At 41.7% G+C, this 20,697-nt stretch overlaps 1 protein-coding gene across 1 annotated transcript in view; it reads left to right on the top strand.

Moving 5' to 3' along the window:
- The first annotated feature begins 284 nt into the window (after positions 1–284).
- The window catches only part of CCN4 (cellular communication network factor 4), a 45,213-nt gene continuing 24,800 nt past the window's right edge, over positions 285–20,697 (top strand). Inside the window, exon 1 of the mRNA XM_043978611.1 lies at positions 285–460. Coding sequence (XP_043834546.1) covers positions 353–460 — 108 coding nt within the window. The 5' untranslated portion in view covers positions 285–352. The remainder of the gene's footprint in view (positions 461–20,697) is intronic.

Genomic DNA, 20,697 nt, shown 5'->3' with positions numbered 1-20,697 from the left:
CACCAAAGTGGGAGATTATAGCCCCGTAACTTCCCCTTTAAGAACTGTCAGGCCAAAAACAAGAGAGTGCAGGAGGTGGGGACAAAAAGAGAGGGAGGGAAGAAAGAGAGAGAGAGAGGGAGAGGGAGAAGGCAGGAAAAGTTTCTTCAGAGGAAAATGTGGGGCTTGTCTTTCACCCTGACGTCAGATCTGTCTTTAATAAAAACCCCCAAAAGGCCTGGGGGAAAAGGCATATCTGGCTATGAGTATCTGCCAGTCCAGGACTGGTCCCAACTTCCCCAAGAGGTGTTTCCCTTCAGAGCTGGGCTCGGAGTCTGGGTTCAATCAATGTATCTAATTCTGGCTTCCAGGGATGAGGTGGCTTCTGCCCTGGTTTCTAGCGGCAGCAGCAGCAGCGGTGGTGGTGGCAGCAGCAGCAGCAGCAGCAGCAGGAGCAAGAGAAGGGAACAGCCTTTCCAAGGTGAGTGGGAGGCTGGGAGAGAGAGACAGAGAGAGACAGAGCCAGAGCCAGAGACAGATACAGAGACTGAGAGAAAGACAGAGACAGACAGAAGAGAGACAGAGACAGAGACAGACAGCAAGAGAGAGTGAGACAGAGACAGAGATAGACTGAGAAAGGCTGAGGGAGACTCAAATTCTGGGCTCTGAGCGGTCAAGGCCAATGGTGGGGTGATGTGAGGGAGAGGCAAGGAAAGAGCAGAGGTGAGTCCATGAAGGGATGGGGAGGGGGGTGGAACAAAGCAAAGGGATCTGAACTGGAATCCCACCTCTGAGGATTGTCTGCTACTAGGCCATGGGGAAATCATTTTACTCTCTTTGCCTCTGCTGTAAACATAAGGATTCAAAACCAAACACATAAAGTTATTGCTTTCAGAAAAATGCTTTGGTTAACCTTCAGATTCAGTGGAAGTATTTGTTATTATCATAGGGGAGGACCAAGAAAGGAAGGAAAAGGGAAGGGGTACATTAGAGAGAAGGGGACCAAGTTGCTTAAATGTTCTGAGCCTCAGTTTCCTCATATGTAAAGTGGAAAAACTACTACTTGCTCTACAAGAAACTTGTAATGAAAAGCAGATTGGGCTGAGAGTCAGAAATCCTGTGATAGAATTCTGGCTCTGATGCTAACTAGTTGTATGACCTTAGGGAAGTCAAATAAGCTCTTGGAGCCTCAGTTTTCTCCTTTGTAAGATTATTCCCCGGAGTGTGTTTTATGAATAATAAAGTGCCACAGAAATTCGAATGGAAGCTATTACCCACCTCACAGAGGTGAATTTTGTGAATTAGGATTATTGTGGTCCAGGATGAAGAGGGACTAAAATAGAGAAAGTGAGAAATAGAGAAAGGAGAGAAGCAAGTCACCTCACCTTCCTGAGCCTCTATCTCCTCATCTGTAAAGCAGGAATACACTCACTGCCCACCTCACAGTACAACCCCAAGCTAGGAATCTGATGAAATACTTCCTTGTTGTGTGCACTTTTGCCAGACCTTTCATAGAAGCATAGGTCTAGAGCTGGATAGGACATTCAATGCCACCTAGTCCAACCCCTCTCGTTTTATATGTGACTCAGAAATAGGCTCAGAGTGGTTGTGACTCACCTAAGATCACACAGGTGGTAAGTGTCAGAGGCAGGATTTGAACTTAGGTCCTCAGACTCCAGAGCTCTTTCCACTTTACCACACTACCTTGCTTTGTTTTAACTGTAACACAGTTCCTCCCAGCCCTAACATACCTCAGGCCGGGTGAGATGGAGAGCAAAGAGCATGGGAGCCAGAGGTCTACAGGATGGCAATACAAAAATAAAATGCAAGATTTTCCATTCACCCCTTTTGCACTGGGGAGGGGGGCAGGGTCTTCTCTTATTTAGCTAGGAAAGCTTCCTAGGAAAAATGCACTGAGGACCTAGGGCAGACCAGATAAGTTTACGGGAAAACCTACAGGGTAAGGACCTTAAAGTCGAGCATCGAAGGAGACCAAGCTATGGATGGGGAAGATAAACTGGATACATGTGGCAGGGGCTCATCAGTCACTGGTGGCTATACAGCAAAAGCAAGTCCTAGATAGGAAGGCAGTGAAGTAAGGAGAGGCGGCAATAGACTGCTTACAGTCCTGTCTACCCCTCCTTTGCGGGGGAAAAACAGCCCAAAGGAGCAGAGAAGCTTAAAGATGCAAATGGAAATGAAAAGAGGAACCAGAGGAGAAGGAGAGGGACAGAGGTAGGAGAACAAAGAGAAAAGGAAGGGAAAGTGCTTTGGGTAGGGAGGGGAGGCCAGATCCACCCATAATGACAAGATTTAGAATTAAAAGGAGAGAGAGAGACAGAGAGAGACAGAGAAAGAGACAGAGAGTTGTAAACACAGAGAGACATAGAGACACAGAGAGACAGAGACAGAGTGAGACATAGAGACAGAGAGACAGAAACAGAGACAAAGACAGACAAAAACAGAGAGACAGACACAGAAAGACAGACAGAGAGACAGAGGAAGGAAGGAAGAAAGGGAGAGAGGGAGGAAATAGAAGATAAGGGGAAGAAAGGGAGAGAGGGAAAAAAGAAAAGAAAAGAAAATTGAAGGAAAGAAGGAAGGATGGATCTGGTTGACCTCTCATTTTACAGATAGGGAAACTGAGGCTCAGCATAGGAAAGTGACCTGACCAGTTTACACAGCTTATAAACCACAAGGAATCCCAGCCCAGCTTGTCAAACTCTAAATCCAGAGTACTTTCTCCTGTATCACACTGAAAGGAATCCGGTTCTTCCCTGGGGTCCCAGTTGAACGCTAGCTGAAGAAGGTAGTTTGAGACAGCTGAAAGGAAGTCTGTCTATATTTCACCGCTTTGGGCTAAGTTTTCATTGACTCACTCTAGACTTTGTGACAGCAGGAGGTCAAGGTTGAGGGAAAGGAAAGGTGAATTAGGTGTGAGACAGAAGGGAAAAGCTCAGGAATCAGGAATCCCACCCCCTCCCTTCAAGAAAAGAATGGAGTAGGCTCCAGGCTGCTAAGGTTCTCCCCATTACCATTAAAAAGGAGAGAGAGAGAGAGACAGAGAGAGAGAGAGAGAGAGAGAGAAAAGAGAGCGAGCTCTGACAACTTCAAGAAAGTCTAGAGGAACTCCAGGGACCATGAGGGGCTCTGGCTAGAGTAAAGGGTAAGGAGCATGCTGAAGGGGGAAAGACTGGCCTCCCTCCTCCTGCTGAACCCCCCACTCATCCCCTTCCTGGAAAGCAGGAAGCATAGACCCATGATTTTATCTTATCCTCCCAACAAGTCAACAAAATAGGCTGGACGGTTTTTTTTTTTCTTTCTCCGTTACACAAATGAAGAAACTAAGCCTCAGAAAGATGAGGTGTTCAAAGTCCCAGCCGCAGGATGCCCCCATATTGTCTGACTTGCAGCTTTTCTACATAAAGCAGCCTTTCCCACTGTCTGTGCCCCGCTGCATCTTTAAGCTCTCCACTGGGGTATACAGCACATCCCCTTGCCACAAATGGGCTGTGCTGGAAAGAGCTCCCAATTTGGGATGAGAAGACTTAAGACCAGTTCTTCCTCTCTAGATATTGTCTGTATATGCATACCTGTTTGCATGTTGTCTCCCTGATTAGATCATGAGTTCCTTGAGAGCGGAGACTCCCTCCCACCTTTATAGTCCCAGTGCCTGATACACAGTAAGAGCTTAATAAATGTTTACTGACTGACTGAATTCAAGTTAGGACTATCACTTTGCTGTCAGACTTTAGTCAATAATAATAATATTATTAATAATAATTATATGACGATGATAAATAACATTTATATAATGCCTACTATGTGCCAGTCATATCTCCTCTTTGCAGCTCAGTCCTTTCAACTTTTAGGATCACATAGATTTAAGGAGCACCTTAAAGGTCACCTAGTCCAACCTCCTTATTTTACAGATGAGGACACGAAGGTCTGATGAGATGTGCCTTGTCTAAGGTCATACAGGTAATAGGAGCCACTGCTGGGATTTGAACCCAGGTCCTCTAACTCCTAATCCAGCATTTTTTCTTTGTTATTTTGTTGTTGTTCAGTCGTTTTCAGTTGTGTCTGACTCTTCATGATCCCATTTGGAACTTTCTTGGCAAAGATACTGGAGTGGTTTATCATTTCCTTCTCCAATTCATTTTAGAGATGAGGTAACTGAGGCAAACAGGATTAAGTGCCTTGCCCAGGGTCACACAGCTAGTAAGTATCTGAGGCCAGATTAGAACTCACTCTGTCCACTGCACCACCTCATCACTACATTGCCTCTAGGACAATTTGTAAAATCCCTTCCATAGCTGCTATTGTATAGACTATGAAGTAAAGACAGTGATTGTACAAGCCACCCAGAGTATGAGTCTTACTGCTTTAAGGTCACAGGATAAATTATGACAGAACCTTAACTGCAAGTAGACCAAAGAGGCTTTGCCCTAGGGTGTTCCCTCCTCTTGTCTCTGCCCTTTCTCACCTTGTGGACCTTGCTTGATAGACTATCTGCCTTAGAATATCCTTTCTGGGAGGCAGCCGGTGGTGCAGTGGATAAAGCACCGGCCCTGGATTTAGGAGGACCTGAGTTCAAATCTGGCCTCAGACATTTGGCACTTACTAGCTGTGTGACCTTGGGCAAGTCACTTAACCTTCATTGCCCCACAAAAAAAAAGAAAAAGAATATCCTTTCTGTAGGGTCCCTTTCCTCATAATCAAAACATCCAGAGGGATGAAGAACACTACCTCTGCATCCCCGGGCACACTGTCCTCTACAGACCTCCTCCCCACCCCCAAATCTAAATGAATTAGCCTCAAGCGCCTCTAAGAATCTATATTATTCTGTGATTTTTCCTTGAAAGGATAGACAAGATATGGGGGTGAAGATGAATGTCTGTTCACCTATCTATACATGTGGGTGCATGCATGTCTACACGTGTTTTTGGAATAATTTTTTCTGGCTCACTCATTGGCTGACATGGATGCTGGTGCATGGTAAAAAAACATCTGATACTTTGATTCTTTGATAAATGTACAATGATGATGGTGACAATGATGATAACAATAGCTTTTTATTCTTTGATGGATATATAATAAAAATAATAGCATTTGTTCTTTGGTGGATGTATAATCATAATGATGATTTTAATAACAACAATAATAGCTTTTTAATTCTTTGATGGATATATAATAATAATAATTTTATTTTATACTTTGATAGATGTATAAATATTAATAATAATAATAATAATAGCTTTTTTGGTCCTTGATGGATGAATGACTTCAGTGGTGTGGCCTCTCCCTCCATGGGGACCAAACACAACTCATCCAGGTCTTCTCAGTCCATTCCACCCTTGCCTATGTCTTTCCATAAATTGCCCACAGAAGATACACCCAATACGCAAGAGGTTCTTTAATCTCTCTGGGTATCAATGCGCATAAGACCCCAGATTCAGAGCAGGAAGGAACCATAGAGGTCACTGAGTCTAATCCCCTCATTTACAGAGGAAGAAAATGAAGCCCAGAGGAGGGTCACAAAGCTAGTCATTATCTAAGATTTAAATCCATGCAGGGGTGTGCTGGAGCCAGTTCTAACAGACTCCAGAGAAACTATTATTAATTTTTCAGCAGGAATGGGCAAATGCTACAAATCAGGGCTTGATTTAATGGGGTTGGCATGGGTTGGGTTTTTTTTTGTGGGTTTTTTTTAAATTTTGTAATCATCTAGACTTAAGACAGTGATGGAAAAAATGTTAATAATGCAAATTAAACCTAAAAGTGTGTTTTTGAGTGTGGAGAGCCAGTTGTTAAACATTTACCAGCAGACTGCTGAATCCAGGTCTCCCTGATCCCAAGTCCAGCGTCATATCCACTATTCCACACTACCTTTCATTTTCCACTGGAGCTGTTCTCCAGTCTATGTCCTGTCTGGTCATCTAAGGTCTCAGTATCTTGGATGCAAGACAAGGGTAATCATATACTTTTACCTTACTCATTCAAGCAGGCAGCAAAGTGATACATAGTGGATAAAGTATTGGGCCCAGAGTCAGGAAGACCTGAGTTAAATCCAGACTCAGACATTTTCTGGCTGTATGAGCCTGAGCAAGTCCCTCAACCTCTCTGCCTCAGTTTCCACATCTGTAAAATGAGGGTGATAGTAGCACTTACCCCCCAGGGTTGCTGTGAATATTAAATGAGATGATATTTGTAAAGTACTTTACAAACCTCAAAACACTATACAAATGTTAGCCATTATTACTGGTGGATGATCTGTTGTATCTGTTGTCCTTTAGATTGCTTATCTTTGAGTTATTCCCATATCATACTATTTAATTTGCAGCCATGTAGCTCCATATAGACACAGAACACTAGTGTTTATGCCCCTCTAGAAAAGAACAAATAGATAATAGATTGCTTATATGTAGCACTGTAAGGTTTATGAAGTACTTTATCTCATTTGGTCCTCACAACAAGCCTATGAAATAAGTGCAATTATTATCCCTCATTTTACACATGAGGAAACAGAGGCAGGCAGAGGTGAAGTGACTTACCCAGGATCATACAGCTGGTAAATGTGTGATACAGGATTTGAACTCAGATCTATCCATTACACCACTGAGCTGCCTCAAACAAAGGATGTACTTTGAAAATATATTTCAGACCAAACCCTTAGCCTTCCCTCTCTTCCTCCCTCATGCTTCTGTATCCTTCAAATCTTTCTGCCCTGTCAAACTACCATCGCAGCCTCCCTAGATTGTCCTCTCATCAAGGATATTGGAGAACAGCTCAGGGAGCTATTTCTACCTTTGAAAAACTGTTTGCCTCAGGGCCCTCTTATGGAAGGTGAAATCAGAACAAGCAATGGGGTATTCTCCATCACCACCTTCTGACAAGAAGTTCAGGCTGACCAGTGGCCAAGACAGCATTTGGGTGTGACAACTCTGATCAGTATTTGAGAATCTTGGCACAGATCACTTCAATTAATCCATTCTGGGAATCTTTATGACACATCTGTTCGTGCTTACAAATGCCGATTGACTAAGTTGGGGTCAAACGACACAGATTCAAGTTCCAAATTCTACTCTTGAGTGGCTGTGACCTTGGACAAGTTGGTGACTTTCTCTGAGCCCCAATTCCTTCATTTAAAAAATGTAAATAATGTTAAAAATATAAATAATCTACATTTTAAAATGTAGATAATAATCCTCACACTTACTCCCACCTTACAGGATTGTTGGGCCACCCAAATGAGATCATGGGCTTCATGACAGCTCTATAGAGCTTTATAAATGCAAAGCTCTATAGAAATGCCAAAGGAAGTATCACTATTACCCCTGTAAGGATAGTCCATTGATGCATCTCCATGATATGCAGGTGAGCCTGTGGGGTTTTTTTTGGTTTTTTTGGTGAGGCAATTGGGGTTAAGTGACTTGCCCAAGGTCGCACAGCTAGTAAGTGTTAAGTGTTTGAGGCGTATTTGAACTCAGGTCCTCCTGACTCCAGGGCTAGTGCTCTCTCCACTGAGGCCCTAGCTACCTGTGTTTTTGAAGGCTATCCAAGTGGGATAGAAGCTCTGATGGTGCCTACCAGGCTGAAAAGGCTTAAAATACAGTCCTGGCAATATACTGTGTCAATCCCTCTCCAACTAGCCACCAGAGAACTGGCTACCAATGGATAAATATTCTTGGATGCAGTGATTCAAGTCTTTCTACTAAGATAGGTTAGGGACTAATATTCATTAGTATTCATTCATTAAATTGTGATCTCCTTGGGGGACGTGGATGTCTTTTGCCACTTTGTATCCCACTGCTTATGGCACAGTGCTTGGACCTCCTGGAGGCTCTAATAAACATTTATTGATTGATTGGTATAATGAGTTTCACATTAATGAGATCATAGGTCCTTGAAGTATTATTACACTGAGGGATGATTCTTCACAACAGCAGGTAATTGACTTTAGAATTCCTTTTTACATTACAAAGTGGTGCTACGTTAAAAAGAGGACCTAGGATCAAATCCTGAGTGACTTTGGGCAAACTATTTAACCTTTCAGAACCTCAGTTTCCTCATCTGTCCAGTGAGGAAGTTGGACTAGATCAGGGTTTCTTAAACTTTTTCCTCATGACCCCTTTTTGCCTGAGAAATTTTTACATGACCGCATGGTGGCATGTGCGGTGCAAAGTGCGCATGTTGTGTGTTCAGAATCAAGGCTGCGGTGACCCCCAGATTCAGTTACATGACCCCATATGGAGTGGCAACCCATAGTTTAAGAAGCTAGGGACTAGATGACCCCTAAGGTCCTTCCAACTCTGCATTTATAATCCTATAATTCTCCAGTGTTTTTGAATTAGTATTTACTTTATGTATTTTGATTGGCAAGCATTTCAGAACACATCTGTTTCCTAAATTGAAGGGGCACTTCTATTATAAAACTTGAGCAAATAAATTCAAGTTAACAAAAATGTATGCTTACTATGTGCTAGACCTGTGTCAGGACTGATTGTTGATTAGTTGAGGACAGATTTAGTTTACCTCCAGGGACAAATGAAAACCATTAATTTGCAAAGGATCTCAGTCTCTTCTAGACATTGATTAACCCAAGTAATAGAATTTCAAAGCTTAATGGAAACAGAGAAGACTTGCTTAAAGCCCTATAATGAGTTGTGGAGCCATTTCAGTCGTGCCTGACTCTTTGTGACCCCATTTGGGGCTTTCTTGGCAAAGATACTGGAATGGTTTGCCATTGCCTTCTCCAGCTCATTTTACAGATGAGGAAACTGAGGTAAAAAGGCTTAAATTATTTGCCCAAGGCCACAGTGCTGCTAAGTGTCTTAAGCTGGATTTGAACTCATGAAGATGAGTCTTCCTGATTTCAGGTCCAGTGCTCTATCCACTGCATCACCTAGCTGTCCAATAAGTTAATTAGTGATGAAAGAATTGAAACTTTGTCTTAGAGTCCTGAATGTGAGACAAAAGGGATTTCTTTCCACCTAGTTCCCTCCACAGTTCTTTCTTGGTGTTCCCTGGCTGCCAAGAACATCAGTTTGTTAGATCTCACAAGGGTGTTGTGAGGAAAGTGCTTTATAAATCATCAGTTGAAATATGAGCATCTACTGTCTGCTTTATTCTGCCTCAAAAACAATCCATTTTATTGCTAAGCTCTTCTGACAATTTGAAAGTCTTCTGAACTATTTGTTCTTCTTCTTGTTGTTTAACTTATTACATAATCATGGATGACAGATGATCTTTTGAGTCTCTTCCAGATCTGAAGTTCTATGAATTTATTATTATATTATTGCATTTTAGGGTCATTTTGGACCACTTTGAGGTTAAGATTCTGGAGAGAGAATCCTAAGTTGGAGATCACAGTGCTGAACTTTTGACATTTCGGATGTTTTGCTTTTATAAATGGTTACCTTTGTCTATTATAGTAAAAATAAATCGAGAGGTAAATTAATGAAAGAATGAATAAATAAATAAATAAGTGCATGAAAAAGTAATAGAGTAGAAAGATAGACAGATGGACAAACAAATATTCTTCTCCTAGGTAGAACCCAGAGCTATCCCTAGGGTACAGTGTGTCTGGGCAATCACTCTAACTACCATAATTAGAGGAACCTCTATAATGTAATAGGGACTAGATAATGGAATTGCCTAGTGACTCAGGTAGCTAGCCTGTGAGAGAAAGAGAAGAAAGGGGGACTACCAGTTTGTAATGGAAAAGAAAAAAATAAGGGAGGGGGTGAGGAAGCGGCAGCTATCTAGAAAGCATAGGGAATCGAGTGCTGAACTTGGAGTCAGGAAGATCTGAGTTCAAATCCAACCTCAGACACTTAAAAGTTACCCTGAGAATTTCACGTAACCTTTATCTGCCGCAGTTTCCTTATATATAAAATGAGGATAATGATAGCACCTTCTTCCCCAGGTTGTTGTTAGGAGCAGATGAGATAATATTTGTAAAGTGCTTTGCATAGCTTAAAGTGCTATATAAATACTAATTATTAGTGTCTTAAAATCACTGAATTTTAGAACTAGGAGTGACCTTAGAATATTGAATGTTAGAATACACAGATTATAGAATTTTAGACTTGGAAAATCTTAGGAAAAAACATGTGAAAATATAAATTGTTAGAGCTAGAAAGGACATTTGAATGGAGAATGTTAGACAACAGAAGGCTGAATGTGAGAGCCGGTAGGGACCTTGGGGAGTATCTAGTCTAATTTTACAAGAGAAGAAACTGAGGCCCACAGAGGAAAAGAACACTTCATAACTGGGAATGCAGGATTAGGACTAAGGTCGGACTGCCCAGTGTTCTTTCTGAGTTTCCTCTCTATACTATAGTAGATCATTTCTCACAGCACTCCACCCCAAACCTACCTTTTCACAACAGCAGGACTGAATCAGACTGCCCACCAAAAACAAGACTCCATCCTTCCTTCCATGTGTAACCCTCAGGTTGTCTTTCTGCCTTCTGAAGCATCTCATTCTCTTCTTCCCCTCTTAAGTCAACTCGATTTAATTCAGAAAACATTTACTAAGCACTTCCTTCCTGAAAGTATGATGTTTGACCTGAGAATACAAAAATGGATCTGACACAAACTTTGCTCTCAAGGACCTTACAACGTAATTTGGAAAGAAGATGCGTGTGCACAAATCACTATGATGTAAGGCATAGTATCTCTGTAAGCAAATTGATATAAGTAAACATCTAGGTTATACCTGGATTTAAGAAAGGAAAGATCAGTGTTAGTTTAAGTTCAGTCTCCCCAAAAGAACTGATTTTACAGATCAGATGAGGAAACTGAGGCATGCCCTAGGTTACATAGTACTTGGCAAAGCTAGGACTCTAACTCCGTTCTTCAGATCCCAAATCAGATGGCCCTCCCTAGAGCTCTCTATAAAATCAGACACTCCAAAGCCTAGGATTGAAAACAGAACCCCAGCATGGGCTTAAGGTCCATTTCCCCTCTCATCTAAACTCAATATTGTGGTTTATCTGCCACTTTAGAAACAGCTTGACCAGCACCTCTACAGCAGTAGGGCCACTCAGGTCATTTTTTTTTTTTTTTGCGGGGCAATGGGGGTTAAGTGACTTGCCCAGGGTCACACAGCTAGTAAGTGTCAAGTGTCTGAGGCCAGATTTGAACTCAGGTACTACTGAATCCAGGGTCGGTGCTTTATCCATTGCGCCACCTAGCCTCCCCCCATTTTTTTTTTATCTACAGACACCAAGTTCTTTGAGTCAGTTTGATGTCCTCCTTTCCTTATAAAAGGAGAACAAGAAGAGGACCAAACCATGCATTTAATTAGCAAATATTTACAGTATCCAACACCTAGTGTGTGCAGAGTACCATGCTGGGCACTGAGGGAGATACAAGGTTGAGACAGGATATTCTCAAGGCACTTATATGCAGCCTTAAGAATTTTACAGGGGCAGCTAGTTAGCACAGTGGATAGAGCACCAGCCCTGGAGTCAGGAGTACCTGAGTTCAAATCTGGCCTCAGACACTTAACACTAGCAGTGTGACCCTGGGCAAGTCACTTAACCCCAATTGCCTCACTTAAAAAAAAAAAGAATTTTACAAAGACCACGGAAGACTCTTCGAAAGGTAGCATTTTAAAATCTTAAGTGTCTTTGTCTTACAGGTGAGTTCAGGAGGCCCAGAAAGGTTAAGAAGCTCTGTTCAGAGGAAAAGTCAAGAGTAACCAGTCCAACTTTGCCTCCAGGGTTCTGTCCACTATGAAGTGGTCAGACAAGAAGTGCCCCAGGCTTCTCAGGGCAAGGAGATCAGTTAGAAGCAGCATTAGATTCAATGTTCAGTGTCTTCCAGTTTACTCTCTTCCTCAGTTACTGGTCAGTGATAAAACTGGGATTCTCATCTGCCTACCAGGATTCTCATCTGGGTTCTGTCACCAATAACAATATTAGTAGTAATAACAATAGCTAACATTGATAGAGTGCTTCAAGCTTTTACAGATAAGGAAACTGAGGAATAGACCAGTTAAGTGACTTGCCCAGGGTCATACAGCTAGTCCATCCCTGAAGGGGAATTTGAATACCCTAATTCTTGGTATGTTTTTCATTACTGGGGCAGCTACTTTCACAAGTCACTAATCCTCTCTAGGCCTCTATTCCCTCATCTGAAAAAAATGAGAGAATTGGAATAGGTCAAGGGTTTTTAATCTTTTTTGTGTGTCATGTACCCTTTGGAAGTCTGGTGAAGTCTATGAGCCCTCCAGATCAAATCCACAGGCATTTATTAAGTAGCTGCTAAAACTAGGCACTGTGCTAAGCCCTGAGGATACCAAGAAAAAGGCAAGAGACCCCCGCCCCCCCCACCACAAAAGTACTCATGGCCTAACTATGAAGAACCCATGTATTAATGTTCTTCTCTATTCTCAGAAAAAAAAAAGCTTTTAAATAATTGAATTACATGTTAAATTTTTGATTAGAGGTTAATGAAAAGAAAGAAAAAGGTTTATGAGACCCCTGAAATTCCACACATTAAGACCCCTGGACTAAATTATATCTAAGGTTCTTTATAGCAAAGCGTCTTAAACTGTGGGTCTTGACCCCATATGGAGTCATGTAACTCAATGCGGGGGTCACGAAAAATCTGGCAACAGTAAAAGGTTATGTATACCTGTTTTCTATACCTGTATGCCCAGGGTTGCGTAAAAATTTCTTGGGTATAAAGGGGCCGCAAGTGGAAAAAGTTTAAGAAGCCCTGCTATATAGAACATTCTATGTTATATAGATCCTTCCAATTCATATAGTCTTTTCCCCCGCCACATTCTACTTACTCTTCCATGCTCTTAGCTTCCTTCTAACTCCAAAATTCTATGTCCTTGGTTCCTTTCCAGTTCTAACAGTCTATAACTGTTCCAGTTCTAACATTCATCAATTCTGATTCTCCTTTACAGGGTCACTGTGAGGACCCAATGAGCTAATGTATGTGGAAAGCACTTTTAAAAGCAAAGAGCCATATTATTCTTTGGAAAGAAATCAGCTATTCCCCGACAGCCAACAGCATTTCTTTATAAAGATTCCCCCATGTCTCATCTTATAATCTCACAAGGTTACATTTTTGGGAGTTTAAGTAGTGGAACTCTGGTTTGGAGGGCAAAAAAATTCACATTCCATGATTTCAAATCTGGCCAATCCCTGATCAGTCAACTGGGGGGCTACAGTTCCCTGGAAATAATTCATTTACTTGTTATGGCTTGAAATAAAAAGAGGCAAGCTCATCATGGTAAAGAAACCTCACAGAAATTCTTAGTTTTGGCAGCTTTTGTCTTCAAAGGGATGGAACTAATTGATTTGCAAGAAGGTACTTTAAGGAGGAAACAATTCTGAGTGTTCTTAGTGAAACACGCCTCCCTTTCTCCTTCACTGCCCCCCAAAGCAAGGCTGACAGTAACCCCAGGACTCCCTTCTTTGCCTGGGCCTCCCAGGACAACATTCTCCTGGGTGCTTCTAGTTAAAATCCAGACTTAGGAAGGATGAATGAAATGACTGGCTTTAACATTTGGTCTAAGAGTTAGATTTGGCAAGCTAGGAGCCTTGGCTGGCCATTTCACGCCATAATCCTGCCCCCTTGTGGTGAGCTTGTCACAGAAGCTGAGACTCCCAGAACAGATCCCTTCTACAAAGCAGAATCCTAGGATTTAAAGATGGGAGGAGCCTTAGAAGTCGTCCCTGAGCCCACCTCCTTCGTGTTACAGATGGACACACTGAAGTCCAAGTAACAGAATTGAGATTTGGACTGGGACAGCTCCTTCAGATCCAGAGTTCTTCCCATTACACCACACTGCCCCATTAGCAAGTGGTCGTCCAGTCTGCAGTGATGGGGAGATCACTAACTTGGGACATAGTCATTCCCTTGGAACGAGCTTTTGTTAGGAATACCTGGTCAAGAAGATGGCTATAGAGTTAATATATTGACAAGAAAGGAAGGGAGGGAAAAGAGAAAAAGGAAGGAGGGAGGGAAGGAAGGAAGGGAGGGAGGGAGGAAGGAAGGAAGGAAGGAAGGAAGGAAGGAAGGAAGGAAGGAAGGAAGGAAGGAAGGAAGGAAGGAAGGAAGGAAGGAAGGAAGGAAGGAAGGAAGGAAGGAAGGAAGGATTGGTAAGCACCCACTATGTGGAATGAATGGTGCTAATCACTTTGCAGTATTATCTCATTTGATCCTCACAACAACCCTGGAAGGTAGGTGCTATTATTATCCAATTTTATAGCTGAGACAGAGGTCTAATAATTTGCCTTGGGTCACACATATAGTAATTATCTGAACTCAAGTCTTCCTGACTTGCAGACCAACACTCTACCCCTGAAATACCTTGTTGCCTCTATGACACAGAGAGTCTAAAGAATAGAGACTATCAAATCACAAAAGGACCTTCAAATTTAGGTAAAAACATAAATTTTATAATGAGAAAGGAACTTAGAACATGGAATGTTAAAATACAGAAGAGTCCTTAGATTTTATTTTAGGGATCATCTCCTCCTTCATGCGTGCTTTTCTGTCCAGTACTGATGCTCCTAAATTTCATCCTCCTTTCTTTAAAAAAAAATATTCATTTATTTATTTATGTGTTTATTCATTTATTTATTTTTGATTTATGAAATAAAACAAACGTTTCCATAAAATCATATAATAAAAAGATGATGACACATGAAACTGAAAATCTATTATGTAAAACTTGCTATTCCTTTTATATATATAATAAAGTTAACATGTAAATTTCTTTTTTTTCCTTTCCTCTCCCCTCCCTCCAGGAATAGGACACCCTCTGCTCCTTTTACTGTCAACCCCATCATCTTTCCATTTCAAACTATAGCCCTCACATCCCAGGGTGGAACACAGTGATAAACACTGACCAATTAAACCCACAAACACTTAAACCTAATCCTCATACATCTCAAATAAAATGCCAACCTGCCTGGTGTCTAAGTCTCCACGTCCCTCATTTTGAGGCAGTAATATCAAAGGTCAATTCATCCCTGTGGGCTTAAAGGAGGTCAGGTTTGGGAGAGAGTAATTCAATTGAATTCATTTGAACAAACAGGTCTTAAACTCCTACTATTTGCAGAGCTCTGTGCTGGAAGCTGGAGGGGATAGAAAGATAAATAAGAAACCTTTTCCGTGCAAACTGCCCAGAAGTAGTAGGGAGAGTGATACACAAATACCCACAATACAAAATAAAACTTGACAAGTCCGAAGGGACAGACAACACGCTATAGCATAGTGGTCTGAAGAAATAGAGGAACTCAATCAATTAGTATTATTAAGCACCCACTATGTGCTGGGCACTGTGCTAGGTACTGGTTGATGAAAAGACAAAGGATGAAACAGCCTTTTTACTGTCAAGGACCTTGTGAGTTGAGCCATAAAGGACAGGTAGGATTCTACTAGGCTTAGATTGGAAAGGGAGAGGAGAAAGACCTTTGAGGTTTAGAAAATGAACAAAGGCTCAGGACCATAAATAGAAAAAAAGAGAATATAGTTAGGCACATGGAAGGGAGTAATATCAGATAAAGCAGCAAATCAGTCGATCAGTAAGCATTCATTAAATGTCTGCCTACTGTGTGCTAGGCACTGTGTTAAATGCTAGAGATACAGTTGGGGGAAAAAAAGAAAAAAAAACAGTCCCTGACCTCAAGAAGATTACGTTCCATGCAAAGGCACAGTCATGCCAGATTAGTAAGGGCAGTGAATATTAGGCTAAAAATAAGTCACCTTCTCCCTTTTCCATGCCTTTTCCCTAACATTTAAGGCCTTTTCCCAGTGAGTCAAGGCCCATAAAACCTCCTGTTTACCTAGAGTCATATTATGATTTGCCCTTGAACACATATGAATTCAGTAAAGGCAGCTAAGTTTTCTGTTAATGTCTCTTCACTTGAATTTCAACTCCCTGGTTCTAAACTTCCAAAGTTTAAACCATTCTCCTTGATAAAGAAAATAGTTAAATAGTTCTGTCTTCTATCTATCATTCATTATTGCCATCCTATCCACTTCAAATCCCATCCTTTTTATCCTTATTTTGTCCCCAGTATAGCTTATTAAGCCTGTGTGTGTGTGTGTGTGTGTGTGTGTGTGTGTGTGTGTGTGTTCCTTGGCATCCATCACCTGTCTAGCTCATTCTGGTTCCTGATGCTATTCTTAGAGATTGAAGCCATACATTTGCAATAATCCTCTTTTATCTACCTTTGTTTTCATCCTCTGATGTCTTTCAAAATCCAGATTTGGTAATGAGTTCCCTGTGCATCCACATCATTCTCTTTAGACAACTACCTTTCTTCTTCCTCAGAGTCATTTATGTTTATTTGGTCAGAATTTGTTTCAATCATCCTAGACCTCTTGAGTAGGCTTCCTTCGTAGAATTTCTATGATAGGAGTCCCTCCTCTCCCCAAATCTAGGATTTGTGTCCTGTTATGCTCAACTTTCCCTTGCTTATCTATCACAAACTCTTAAAGAACATAGTCAGTCCCTCCTAAGGTTCCCTTTGTGTCTATCTACTTTGGCAATCAGACCCTCTCCTGGTTTGGAATATGTGCCAAGATCCCCCCATTGCTTCCTTTTCTGAAGAACAAAACTGCCAACAAATCAAGTCAAAAACTTGTTAGCTCTTCTCTTTTTTGAGAGAGTGCACCAGCAGATGTTCAGGGCAGCTAGTTGGCACAAGGGATAGAATGCTGGGCCTGGAGTTAGGAAGACTCATCTTCCTGTGTTCAAATATGGCCTCATACACTTACTAGCTTGTGTGACCCTGGACAAGTCACTTCACCCATTTTGCCTCAGTTTCCTCTTCTGTAAAATGAGCTGGAGAAGTAAATGGAAAACCATTCCAATATCTTTGCCAAGAAAATTCCAAATGGGGTCCCAAAGAATCAGACATGACTGGAAACAACTGAAAGACAACAGAACCAGCAGGATGTTCATATGGTTGAAGTTCCCCATCATTATCATCTGTGGCCACTTTTGGACATTTCTGGAACTCATCATCCATTTCCTCCTTCTTCTGGTCAGACATGAAATAATAGATTATGACTACCATATCGCTCCTCTTTCTCCTTCCATTGATGGTGTTGATAATCAAAACAATGTATTTTATACAGATGTTTTGGAGGTTGGTGATGATTCTCACCAAATCACTTCTCAACCTGGGGATTTTCACCCAGGAGTATGTTTTCTTGATATATCATGCTACTCTATCACCTCTCTCATATTAACTTTGCCTTTTGGACAAAGTCTATTCTCAATCAAAATCTTCTTTTGATAATTCCTTAAGGCATGGGAGTAATCCTCCCGCTCTCAAAGGTTATTCTAATGATTGTTAAGCAATAGCTGGTCCATGCCATTTAGCAAAACTTCAGGTATAGAACCTGGGTCAGATTATATCTATAATGAATTCTTCAGTCATGGCAGCTTTGGAAAGCTATCTACCAAATTGTAGAGGGATTGAGATCTGTATTGATGGGGCAGCTAGGTAGCACAGTGGATAAAGCACTGGCCCTGGATTCAGGAGGAACTGAGTTCAAATCTGGCCTCAGACACTTGACACTTACTAGCTGTGTGACCCTGGACAAGTCACTTAACCCTCATTGCTCCACAAAAGAAAAACAAATTAAAAAAAAAAAGATCTGTATTGATAAAAGGACTTAGTCGCTAGGTTTCAGGCAATGTGTTATTCACTGGGAATACAGTTATGCAGAATAAATTTAAGGCAGTGAAGTAGATAGAGCCCTAGGCCTGAGTCAGGAAAGTCTAAGTTCAAATCTGGTTGTGTCACTCTGGGCAAATCATTTCACTTCTGCCAGCCTCAGTTTCCTCAATTGTAAAATGAGCATGATAATAGCACCTACCCAGCAGAGTTGTGAAAATCGAATGAGATAATACTTGTAAAACACCTAGCATAATACCTGGCACATAATAAATGTTTATTCCCTCTCTCCCCTGCTGTGGAGAGGTATTGTGGTATAGTAGCCAGAGCATTGGATTGGGAATTAGGAAGATCTGGGTTCAAATCTTGCCTCAGATACTTACTAGCTGTGTGATCCTGGGAAAGTTGTTTAACTACTCTGAGTTTCAGTTACCTCAACTGTAAAATGAGGGAGTTAGACTCAGTGGTTTCTAGTTTCCCTCCTAGTTCCAAATCTGTGCTCCTATCCCATGATTCTATTGGCACCAACAAAATCCTAGATCCTTGAAGCATGGCAGCCTCTAACCGTGTCCAGAGCAACTTTCAGCCAAAGGCCACGTCCCACCAAGTCTCAGTGACGTCGGTGGGATCCTGCTCCCTTCCTGCCATCTGGAGCTCTGGTTCTCTGTGCTTTGCCCCATGGCATAGAGCTGTCCAAAGCCATTTGCGTTATGTTCACCCTCATCCTGAGTATTTTCTCCTGTGAAAATCTAGTTCTTTCTTCATCAGGCTAGTTGCACAGCCCAGATAATAGTTATAAGCTCAGCTAAACTGAATCGAGGTGTTACTGGCTGATGAAGGATATTTGGTAGAGTATTCCAGGAGATGCAAGGCCATCACCCCAAATAATACATCTCTAATGATGCATTTTGAGGCAAGTGGATAGGAGACATTTTTATAGTTCCTTCAAAATACTATGTCTTGATATGACTACTGTCTAAGACTATGGTAATGCTGCTACAGCAAAGAGAAGAAGGGATGAAGCTAGCTGGACCTCATCATCGTCATCATCACCACTGACATTTACATAGTGCTTTTGCAAAGCACTTTACATATGCGATTTCATTTGATCCTCACAACAACACTGGGAGGTAGCTGCGATTATTATCCCCCATTTTATAGATAAGAAAACTGAGACCAAAAGATTAAGTGACTTTCCCAGAGTTACACAGCTAGTAAGTGTCATGACTAGATTGGGACTCAGGTCTTCCGACTCCAGACTATGCCACTTTGCTGTTTAACATTAAAATAATTCTTACTTATGTGCCAGACACTGTGCTTAACACTTGACATTATCTCATTTGATTCTTGCAACAACTCTAGGAAGTGGATGCTATTATTATCCCTTATTTTGCAGAGGAGGAAACTGAGGCAGACAGAGGTTAAGTGACTTGCCCAGGACCACACAGTCAGCATGTAAGAATCAGGGCCCAGGTCTTCCTTATTCCAAGTGTATAGATTCTCCATCCACCTGCATGTGATAGCCTGGACAACAGATGTGCTTTATAGTTTATGATAGTCTTTATAGTCTAACTATTCCCCAGGGCGAACAGTTAGACCAAATGAATAGTCTGGCCAAACTAGGGATGTGGCATCAGGACATGATGCTAGAGCACCAGGCAGAATTGACAAAATTCCATTCTTTAACATTTATCAGGCCCCTTCTCTGGCCTGTGTTGGGGATTTGGGGGAGTGGGAGTATATAAACTTTTAATTTAATATCAATCCAACAGACAAGCCCAAATGAACATAGACGAGCCTTGATGAGATGGCGAGCACCTCATCCCTAGAGAGATTCCAAAAAAGACCCAATGACGGCTCATTAGGGGTGGCACTGAAGGAAGCCATGTTTCTGACTTAGGCGGGACTGGATGACCTCTGATGTCCATTTCTACTCTGAAAAACCCTATGATTCTGTCATTCTAGGGACAGGCAATGAGAAGATGAACAGAATGATAAAGTTGGACCTGATCTATAGTTGGCAGCTAGGTGACACAGTGGATACAGCTCTGGGCCTGGAGTCAAGAAGACTCACCTTCCTGAGTTCAAATCTGACCTCAGACACTTACTCTCCTTTGTACTTGTATCAGAGTCATTTAGGTATTCATTTCCCCCATCACACAACTGCTTCAAGTCCTTCATTTTACTAAGGCAAAATCCCAGGTAACTTTAAGTAACTAGTATTTTGGAAAGAGCATGGACTGGGTCTAGAGTCAGAATACCTTTTTAACAAAACTAAGGACTTTTGTCATATTCTCATGTGACAGAAGTTGTGCCATTAGGATCACAGCTGGAAGGGACTGCAGAGGTCACCTAGTCTCTCCTCCTCTTTTTAGGCATGAAGAAACAAAAATCAGAGAGGTTACATGACCTGTCTAGGGTCAGATGGGAAGTAAGTGACAAGATCTGGGACTTGAGGTATGCTGTGTGACCCTGGGAAAGTCACTTAACCCTCTTTGCCTTAGTTCCTCATCTATAAAATGAGCTACAGAAGGAAGAAGCAAATCACTCCAGTATCTTTGCTAAGAAAATCTCAAATGAGCATACTATTTTCACTTTTGTTGTTGTTTTGTTGGTGGTGGTGGTTCTTCTTTCTTGTGGTTCTTTCCTTTTGTTCTGATTTCTTCTCTTACAATATGACTAATATGGAAATATTAACCCTCATTGCCCAATAAAAACAAAAACAAAAACAAACAAAAAATCCCAAAGAGTCAGAAATTACTGAAACAACCAAACAATGAAAGGTTGTAGCTGCTTCTTCCTTTGAAGACCACCCTTAGTAGTTTTCCCTCTTTTTCCACCCATTGCTGCTACATGAAAGTGTGGGAAGGGTCCCATGGGTGGCAAAACCAGAATTTAAAAGTAGGTGTCCTGGCGGGGGCAGCTAAGTGGCACAGTGGATGGGGCACCGGCCCTGGAGTCAGAAGGACCTGAGTTCAAGTCCGGCCTCAGAAACTTAAGACTCACTAGCTGTGTGACCCTGGACAAGTCACTTACCCCCAATTGCCTCACC

This window comes from Dromiciops gliroides, chromosome 1 (genome assembly GCF_019393635.1).
Source record: "Dromiciops gliroides isolate mDroGli1 chromosome 1, mDroGli1.pri, whole genome shotgun sequence".
Lineage (NCBI taxonomy): Eukaryota > Metazoa > Chordata > Mammalia > Microbiotheria > Microbiotheriidae > Dromiciops > Dromiciops gliroides.
Note: the sequence above shows the minus strand (reverse complement) of the source record. Positions and strands in the feature narration are given on the sequence as shown.